The sequence below is a fragment of the Apaloderma vittatum genome, unplaced genomic scaffold (genome assembly GCF_000703405.1).
Source record: "Apaloderma vittatum isolate BGI_N311 unplaced genomic scaffold, ASM70340v1 scaffold10041, whole genome shotgun sequence".
Classification (NCBI taxonomy): Eukaryota; Metazoa; Chordata; class Aves; order Trogoniformes; family Trogonidae; genus Apaloderma; species Apaloderma vittatum.
The window spans coordinates 68435-79006 of record NW_009700828.1 but is presented as its reverse complement, the minus strand read 5'-3'; the positions used below and the strand labels follow the sequence as shown (position 1 = coordinate 79006).

The window sequence follows — 10572 nt, the reverse complement described above, 5'->3', positions numbered from 1 at the left end:
AGCAGGTCAATAGATTCACAACCAATGGTTTTGACCAAGCATATTTTGTTTTACAGGACTTGCAGATATGTCAGAATATTGTCAGGGTGAAGATACAAGGGTGTTAAATACAAGCCATTAGTTGATTAAAACAAACATGTCTTGAAGTTTTTCAGGGTTTCACTCATGGAAATTCTATGCTTACATCAGTAATCATACAAAAAAAATGTGTCCATTTTGAGCTCCCCTAAGTAATACTTCTCTATGTGACATATATAACTGTAATGATGTCTCCATTAGAGAGAAATTTTAAAAAATGCTTGGCTAATCATAGAAGTCAGAAATCAAGAGTATATATCTGGCTTCCAGTAGTATTTGGTAATTGAAAAATCATGCTGAATGTACACCTATTAATATAAGTAAGGGGTGGTACATTAATAAAAAAAATAATGGACCCTCTACCTCATTAATCTTTTTTCTGAGAGTGGTCACACCGTACTTCAGAAAGAAACCTTCCACAGAAAAAAATGTTGGTAAGCTTGCTCTTCAGTATACTTACATCGACAAAGGCAGCAAATATTTAACTTAAAACCAAAACTGGAAATTGGAATTCTGATAACATTTTAGCTCTGCAATGTGTGTCAAATTTTCTGAATAGTCCTCTATATATTATGAGCAGGGATTTAACAGAATCACGTTTTGGAGGGTCTTCCTGTGATAACTGTGAGTAGATCAGAATGTGGGGGAGAGGTTAAGAATTTTTCTGAAAAAGACCTGGAAGCAGCCAATTTTGTCATTTTGCTTTTAGCTCTTGATTTCTGCAAGCACCTCACAACCCTTTTATAAATGACAACAATGTTGGTAATAAGTCAGAAGTAATAAATATGGTCATGTGAAAACTAGTTTAATGGTAGGTGCTGGGTGACAACATCGCTAACAACTAAGACAGTATCTGTGTTCCCTAATCTGCTGTGCCGATTTTGAGGTCAGACTGTGGAACTACTTTGCCCCAAATACTTCTGCGAATGTTTTGCGGCTGGCTTTTAGCATCTGTAAAGGGTACAGGTTTTCTGGGATTTTATTTGTTTGGGGTGTGGGGGTAATTGTTTGATTTTACATCATCTTACTTGTTCCTTTGTGAAACACTGTGATCAGACCTAGATAAGTGTTAAATAGAGAAGACAGGCATAATCTGTTGTATGTTCTGACAGCATGCTTTCAGGACCAGTCTCAGTCTGAAGCTGCTCTTCTCTGTTTTTGTCAAAGTAAGACAACAGCAAGTAAACCTGTACCCAATCTTTTGCAGTGAGAAGGGCTTGTCTTTGTTTAAATGAAGACTCTCAGATTCATGAGGCTTCTCAGCACTTCAGATATTTCACTTCTTGAGATTTTGCAGATTCTGTGGGTCAAGAATAAAAGCTTAATCATCTTTGAAAGTCTCAGTTACAGTCCATGTGAAATCATTGCTGCTTGTATTCCAATTTTCTTACCAGAAGCATCACCTGTCAGAAGTCATCTTTTTGTTGTGATCATCTGTTATACTAAGACAGGGGATGGTCAGCCATTATATGAGTGGTTAAGGGGAAAAAATTACTAAAATACTGGCATAAGTAATTAGCACTTTTCTTTTTTCCTAACAGCTGCACAGGCTCTTCCTTGAGGGAGATTAGTTTTTTGCAGTTCTCTGTTTCCAGGTGATAAGCAGTGAAGCAGATCATCTGCTCTGAGAGACTCTTTGGGATAGTGTGCCTATAGTACCTGCAGAGCAGTGGATGAGAAAGTAGCCTGAACTCATACAGAGCGAATATGTCTCCCTTGAGCCTCGTTTTATTTCCCAAATCTCTGTTGTGATGCTGTAGGTAATTGTTCTAAAATTGCTGGAACTGAATTCCTAAGCACTGAAACAGTTCCTAGTTTTTAAGCAAAAATGTTAGGTTTTGACCAGTGTGTCTGGACTCTTAACAAGCATTTCAATTGGTTCCATAGAAGAAAAAAAGCAAAATTATCACATTCTGTATTGCCAACCTGTAGAAATTAATTTACTTCACCAATGGAGTTAAAATTCACAATTCCATGGCTGTTTGTTATGAAAAGATTAAGAAGGCATGAGTGTAGTTTTCCTTAGGTTGCATTTCCAGTGCTGTTTAATATGTCTTCTGAAGTTAATGCCATACCATTTGTTTTGATATATGTTCATTTGTACTTGAAAGACAGGCAGGCTCTTTTACAATGCTATTTTTGTATTAAATGACTGAATTAAGCATTCCTTCAAGGTTTCTGGTTAATTTGTAGGCCATATATAAACTGCTTAGTATGATAATAGTCAGAAGGTGCCATTAACAGAAATAAAATCTGTTGCATTCAGTGCACTTTAGAAATGCATTTAGAATGAAAAACGGTGCCTGTTTTCTCCTTCTGGACTTAATATTCTTTTACACAATCTTGTTTCTGAAATGATATCATATATACCAGTTATATATTTGATCTTATTTAATATAGAAAAATGAAGTAAATATTTAAAAATCAAATTGTAGTATGTTTTGTGGCCTTTATCTATTTATAGATGAGTGGATTATTAGGATTTATAAACTAGACTGACTCTTTTATATGAGATTTCTAATATGTATGAATAAAGTTATGTGACAGAGTACTATTCTTTTAAAGTCTTGTTATATGGAAACAAGAAACAAACCTTTCTTAGAGGTTTTTACAGCAATACTTTTAAGTAGCATTATGCTCTTCAACTTCTGTGGATATTCTTTGTTTTACCTTTACTCGTTACCTACTGGGCTTCGATCTTCCAGGTCTTTCTTTTAACCAGAGTTATGTTGTTATGGAGCTTACATGTATTTCTCGCCATCAATGTTTTATTCATTGTTTATAAATATGTATATCTAATGCCTGTGGGTTATCAACACCTTCAGTAGGAATATGAAATTTTCTGTGCCATAAGGTAGTACAGGGCTATAACAATGAAACAAAGCAGCACATGCTCAGTAATTTTAAAAAACCTGCCAATCATTTTGGTGTTTGACTGTATTAATTTACACTTTTGTCATCCATGTTAGAAGATACATTTTTTAAACAAGTTTCTGATTCTCACCAAACAGCTTTGCTTCTACGCAGCGCTTTTTCTCTGTAAAGGAAGCAAAATTTGAAGTAGCTTTATGTAGAAAGCAAGGTAAAACTACAAGATAAGAGTTGAGAAATTCTCAGCCCACAACTAGTACTCAATTTGTGCTGATTTCCCTTTTTAAGTTTTCATTGTGTTACCATTCTCAATTTCCGATCATGTGCAATCTCTGCCAGCTTCACATTGCAGGCTGGAGGCTGTACAGGGAAGGGGGCAGATGCTTGTAGGCACTAGAGGAGGAGCTAAGTCATAGAATTCATCATTGTAAAATACAAGGGGTTTCAGTTTTGATAGCTTTATTTTGCTTTTCCTTAAGAAATTCTGTCACAGGTACCATGTGGGACTAATTTTAAAGGGAAGTGAAATAAACTGTTCCTTTAAAGAAAGGGAAAAAATGTCTGTACTTGAATATAGGGAATATATTCAGATTTTATGGTGAAAATGTCTGCAAGTTACAGTGTTTTTCTTTGCCTTTCCTGACATATAGTTTCACACACTGAAAAGCTTATGATGCCTCCTGTAAATTGAATGATATTTCATTCTTAGCACATGCCTTTTGCTTACTGAAGGCCCAAAGATGGATTTCACAGTGGAACAAATTAAATAGATACTGTTGGTTTTACTCAAAAACAGATGTGCAGAGAGAAAACATTTTTTTAAAACAAAGTATCAATGCAAAATGCCCTTGAAAAGGATGGATGCTTATTAAGACTATGCTTTGTCAGCACCTATAAGAGTTGTCCTTCCACTAATGAACAAGGAGAGCATGGAGTCTTGTAAACAAGTTAAAAGCTTACTCATGTCTTATGCAATTTTATGGAGGGAATTTTCTGACTTTTGAGCAGATTGATAGAGTTTATTAATACTGATTCTACTGTGTCATACCTTTTTTTTTTGTTTAGAAACTTTGTACTTCACTGCTTGATCTCTGAATCCAATTTCTTGTGTCACATTTGTGAAGATAAGCAAATTGGTTTTCCTCCTGCTAGAGGAAGCAATAATTCTTAGTAGTGCATTTTATTCCAGAAGTGTGGAGTATAAGAAGACATCCAGCGTCCCACAAGCTAACAAATTCTTTAAATGAAATTTTGTGTTTTAAAATAAAGATCCAAGCACTAGCAGTAATTTCAAATATGACATTCTCTGAAACACGTGCTATGTAGTGTTATTACTTTAAAAGTTTATGGGGTTTGAGATGTTTTAATGAAAGCCATACTACATAAATTCATTAGCAATTTTAATCACTTCTTTTTATTGTCACCATTTGTTGTTTTCTCAATAAGAGTTTTTTAGGGACTTTAAACTGAAGTTTTTTATTTATTTATTTTCTGTGACCTTTCATTCTGGTAAAAAATGGAAGCATTACCAGTGTAGAAAATCTGGGAGAACGATACAAATTCTCAGTATAATGTGCTGTGCTTGAGCTAAAGAATAATGCCAAGCATCCTTTAGGTCAGAATTTTTTGAAAAATACTAACTTCAGAGCGATGAAGAAACCCTTATCCCAAAAGTACGTAACAGAAAGGAGCAAACAAAAAGTTTATATTGTATGATGAATGTTGTGAAATGGGAAAAAATAATTCCTCATAAATTTAATAGATATTTTGTTCATAGTGTGATGCAAAATCTAAAACTGCATATGTAAGTTTATTTTAAAAGTAATTAAAACAATAATAATATGAAAACCTTTGTAAAGTACTGAAGGGAAGTAAGTTTGATTTTTAGAAACAATGAATACACTTAAAGATATTAACTTTCTCAGCTTTTTTTTTTGTCAAAACAATGAAATTCAGAGTTCAGAATAACTTTATTTTCCTTTGAAGATCTTCTAGTTGATATGTTGGGGGTTCTTGCCAGCTACAGCATCACTGTCAAAGAGTTGAAGCTTTTGTTCAGCATGCTTCGAGGCGAAAATGGAATCTGGGTAAGCTGTGATAAGATAAAGCATTAAATGTCATTCCGTTAGAGCCTGATGTTAACATAAATTGTCTCCTGGGACATATAAACTTGAATTTATTTATTTTTTTCATGTTGGTAGAACATATGTTTAGGACATATTTTTGCTAACTACTTTAATTTACTGTGTTGTTTGAAAACCGTCTAGTTTCCGTTGTAGTGCAGAGAGTACAAAAATGGTTGTATTGACTTTTGTGCAATTTTCTTGTTTTTTGCAGCCAAGACATGCAGTTAAACTATTATCAGTCCTTAATCAGATGCCACAGAGACATGGGCCTGATACCTTTTTCAACTTCCCAGGCTGTAGTGCTGCAGTAAGTTCTCAATCAAAATACTACAACTTGAGGAACAAATTCAAAGGTTGGAGTCAATGATCTTGAAGGTCTCTTCCAACCGAAACTGTTCTGTGATTCTATAAATTGCTCCTCATTTGCATATCGTTTGATTTGGTTTTGGAAATTCTTGAAAAGGAAAAAAAGATTGGAAATACATGCTTTGAGTAGTGTATACCTTGCTTTCCATAGGTTTGCAAAGTAGTTTATCATTGAGAAGTTGCACTTATGAGGATGGAATGTCAAGTAACAGAATGTCAAGTAACAGATTTTTGTCTGGGGAAGTTATTAGAATGAAATACTATAGGCTCATGGTAGAACTTGGAGTCTTTTAAGGGGAAATTATCCTAAGAGCCCCGTGTTTTAATGCCAGTGTACAAAGGGTGGTAGGAGCTTCTCTTGGGCTCTTCTACATGTATTTCCTCAACAGGACTGATGGTTTTCTTCAAGCATAAACCACCACCTCCTGTTCTTTGCAAATACAGCTGTTGGTGTGGCAGATTGCATCAGGGAAATAAACTGGCTGAAAATCACTGTTTTTCACCTGGGTTCTTTTTTGCTAGATCACTTCCTTGATCTTGTTTGATATTCAGCCATACAAACATGTCAGCAAAATGCACAGGGTGGATTGTGCAAAGAATTACTGAGTTTTGGAAGGGAGAGTTTCTTTTGCTATTGCTAAATTAAAAACAGTTTTAACCTTACCTTAAAGTACATGCAGCAGCAAGACAGCTGTTGCAGAATGTGAATGTTTACAATGACACATATTGCTTTGACATGTCTGGGTTTCAGCGGCAAAATATGATGAAATGTCTCTAAAATGTAATTTTGTATCAGAGCTTCAAAAAAAGTTTTACAGTGGAAGAATTTAAAATATTCTTCCCTGTCCAAAGGCATGCATCAATTACAGGAGTAGAGAATCATAGAATACCAGGTTGGAAGAAACCTGAGGGATCATCTGGTCCAAATTTTCTTGGGAAAAGCGTGGTCTAGGTAAGATGTCCAGCACCCCGTCCCTCTGACTGTCTAGTTCCTTGGTTGAAATGCACTGTAGGAATTTCTCTTTACTTGTTTAGGATCTTATTTCACATAGCACTTATTATTGACTGCACACCTGCAAATCAGAAAATACGAGTTTCAGATTTAGGTTTCTTGAGTAGTGCATGTTAGATTTACTTATAAAAGTGGACCAAGGGCAATTACTTATAAATTGACCCAAACAACAAAGAGGAGAGAACAATTTACTGGTACCAAGTTCAGTTTTTCAAGTATGATGTGCAGTGATGACATCAGGCAGAGAAACAGCATAGTGCTTGCTTGGCATGATGAATATCAGATTGGCTCTCTTTCAAGTTGGGTGCCTACTCCCTGTATAACCAGGACTTCAGTGATGGTATGAGAAAGCCAAGGATCTACTGAGCCAGGCTACTGATCTGCTGGTGGGAGCTGCTTCAGTATTCCCCGCTGAAGGGCTCTTCCCAGTACTGTGAGACATCTCTGCCAGTACTGAGCAGCACAGTAGTTGCTCAGTAGGGTGGAGGACAGCATGTGGTGGTACTATTCCCAGATGTTGTTCCTCTTTGTCATCCAGCAGCCCTCTTCCTATTTCAGGCACGGAACTCCCTCTCAGGAGGCCAGAGTGATATCCCAAAGGAGTTCATTGAAATGTCTTGTATTGAGTAGTTACTACCAGGCTGGCAGCAGAATTGGTGTTAATTCTTTTGTCTAGTCATGTGCTAGCATAGTTTGAGCACATTGCTGTATCAAATTATAAAATTTACTCTGAGTTCCCTATCATCCTTAATTACCTGTTTATTTGCTCTTAATTGCCTTGCATATAAAAATACTGAAAAGTCAGTCCCACTCTGTACCATTACAGACTTTACTACATTGGCATAGGATCCTAGAGTGGTCATTCTGACACTATTGCCCACAGACTGATGTCCATTCTCATTTTAAGAAATGAATATTTGCCAGAACTCTTTGTAGTCTTTCGTATGAATCGTTGACAGTACGAGATATGAGCACTCTTGAAAAAGTATTTCCAACTGTGATTCATAAGTATCACACAGAATCACAGAAGGGTTGAGGTTGGAAGGGATCTGTGGAGGTCATCCCAGCCAGGCCCCCTAGGCTGAAATGGAGCCACCAGTCCACTGTGTCCAGACAGCTTTTGAACATCTTCAAGGCTGGGGACTTCCCAGCCTCCCTGGGAAACATGTGCCAGTGCTCAGTTAGTATCACTGATAGCTTTGATAAGAAGGCAATATCATCAGTGCAAGGATTAATTAACTAAGAGTTTAAATTATCCTACTGAAATGGAAAAACACCAGTTAAACAAACAGAAATAATACGCTAGTTTTATTTATAAAATTATTTTCTTCTGCTTTGCATTCATATACAGCCTATTTCAAGAAGTAGTATTAAAGGATATTATTCTGTAACTGCTTCTATGTAAAATATTATGTGTTTTGTCTGATGGAGGGAGAAAGAATTTATTTTAATTAGTGCCTACTACAGTAATCTCTAAGTTATTACCAACGTGATTTCTTAATTTTTTAAAGTGCTGTATGTAATTCTCATAATGAAGGCAAAAAATATTATATTTTATAGTAGTATCAGAGAAAATACTTTTGCAAGTGACCTCTGAAGTTCATCTCATCTGATTTCCTCCCTGAAGAGTGCCTAACTTCAAAGTTAGGTCAGCTATTTAAAGCCTTGTCCAGGGATAGAGAGTTCTCTGAAAATTCTTCATCAGTCAGCCTATAAAAATAAAATATTGAAAAATCCAACTTCTTCCCAAACCATGCCTTACCATTAATTATTTAACTGAGAACGGAATTAAAATATTCAATCTCTTAGCTTAGTGTTCATAGGAAAAAAACCCCTGATAGTTATCTTAAATCTGAGAGAACAACACTTTTTACACTGTAGTTTTAACAGTGAATCTCTATTGTACTGTCAGTTGAGATTAATTTGATCTTAATGTTTAAGTCTATTGATGATATGAATGCTTACTGAAAACTGAATTAATAGTTTAATTTCTGAAGAAGTATTTTTTCTATTTTTCTTCTCTTATGGTGCCCATTAAAAAATTTAATTTCATGTCCTCCATTGGTAGAATTTATGTAGTTAAAAATTTAAATATTTTAAAATAGGTGGAAAAATGATACATTTATTCAGAAACATTATTTGAAGAGCTTTTTAATATTCTTATTTAATATTTGAAAGTTAAAGCCTATCTTGAGATACAGAATGACAAAATTTTAGAAGGACTTTACCTTAAACAACACTTCTCAAAAAATTCATTTTTTGACTTGCTGTTTCCTTTTTTTTTTCCTGTTTTTCTTCCTTTCCAGGCAATTGCATTGCCTCCTATTGCTAAGTGGCCTTATCAAAATGGGTTTACTCTTAACACCTGGTTTCGTATGGATCCACTAAACAATATCAATGTAGATAAGGATAAACCGTATCTTTACTGGTAAGTAACTTAGAATGCTGCAGTTACAGTTTGTTTTGGCTTCCTAATAACAGTTAATCTTTCCTGTTATTTTTAATTCCTGACATGTTTTTTTCCCCTCAAATATCTGCAGATTTTAATGACTGCTTACTCTATTCAAACTCTTACAAAGTCAACTGTCCTTTTTTGCTTTGTAATTTATAAATCAGTGGATGCAAGACGTGTCTTGTAGGTAAGCCATAAAACCTAGTGTGGTGGTTTCTTTAGGACTTTTAAAATACAGGATTTCTTAGAGCTGTGATTCTTGTCTGATATCAGTCCTATAAAAGTCTGTTAGACTCAGAGAGCACTGCCTGCATGTTACCTGGAGGAAATAGGAAATAGATCTTTGAAGATAACAATGGCCCACTGATCACCTGTTCCCAAAAACGGAAGCTATATTTCGTAATACATTAATTGCAGGACAGACAATTTTAGTTTACATAGGTGTCCTGTTATAAAAATAGAAATAATAGTTACATCTTTAATAAGGTCTTCTGATATCTAGGAACTATGCTATAATAAAAATGTTTATTCTATTTGTCAATCACTTCTTAGGTAGTCTAAACCTATTATCCTTCAGCTTAAAATCCTTTCCCCTTATCCTATTGCTGGACACTCCTGTGAAAAGTCCCTCTCCTGCCTTTCTGTAGGTTCCTTTCAGGTATTGGAAGGCAGTTTTAAGGTCCCCTGTGAATTTTCTCGAGGCTGAACAATCTCAGCTCGCTCAGCCTGTCCAGAGGTTCTCCAGCCCCTGGATCATCTTTGTGGCCTCCTCTGAACACGCTCCAACAGATCTATGTCCCTCTTATGGTGGGGACACCAGAACTGGATGCAGTATTCGAGGTGGGGTTCACAAGAGCAGAATAAAGGGAAGAATCACCTCTCTTGACCTGCTGGCCACACTCCTCTTGATGGACTTGCTCACATACACAGTTGCTCACACAAATTTTTAAACATAGTTTGGTGTCTCACTTTCTTATGTTACCTCTTGTTATAGAATGTATGTAAAAAGAGAGTACTTGTCAAGAGTGGGAAAAGGAACTTCTGTGACTTACCAGGTGAAACTTTACAAGTACTTCTATGAGCCACAGAAAGAAGTCATTTTTTCAGAAATCGAATGCCAAAATTGAGTCTGTGTACATGTAGTATGCATGTAATGCACGTCAGAGAAACTGAGCATGCAGAAGGAAGTTAGGAACAATGCAGATGCTCGTCATTTTTATATAGTGGCTTAAACCAAGTCATAATGACTAATTAGGAAAAATAGAAAAAATATTCAGACTAAATCATCCACTTAAACTTTACACAGGTTTTAGACTTTGCCAGGTGAAAAGTTGAGTCACACACAGCCACCACCAAGAGGAAGATAGAAATGCAAAGATTTTTTTTTTCTTTCTGTGTGCTTTTTGGGCACGTAATGTCTTTTCTCTATTTAACTAGGTAAAAATTGTTTCATATAAATTAAGTGTTTTTTCACAGTTTCTTCTTTAAAGTCATCTGCCTTTTAAACAAACTTCATTTTAAAAGCAATAACTTAGTAGCATGCAGAGCTTCAAAGAGGACTCTGATTTGAAGCAGAGGTGCTGAAAGCAGCATGAATTAGAATAGGTTCCTCAGGACTTTCTCCAGTGAAGTTATTGAATATCTTCACAAATGGACTCAGCACAGCC

At 35.6% G+C, this 10572-nt stretch overlaps 1 protein-coding gene across 1 annotated transcript in view; it reads left to right on the top strand.

Annotated features, from left to right (window-relative positions):
- The window catches only part of NBEA (neurobeachin), a gene marked incomplete at both ends in the record, with an annotated part of 78991 nt that overhangs the window by 1445 nt on the left and 66974 nt on the right, over window positions 1-10572 (top strand). Inside the window, 3 exon segments of the mRNA XM_009878887.1 lie at window positions 4936-5036; window positions 5287-5382; window positions 8760-8881. Coding sequence (XP_009877189.1) covers window positions 4936-5036; window positions 5287-5382; window positions 8760-8881 — 319 coding nt within the window.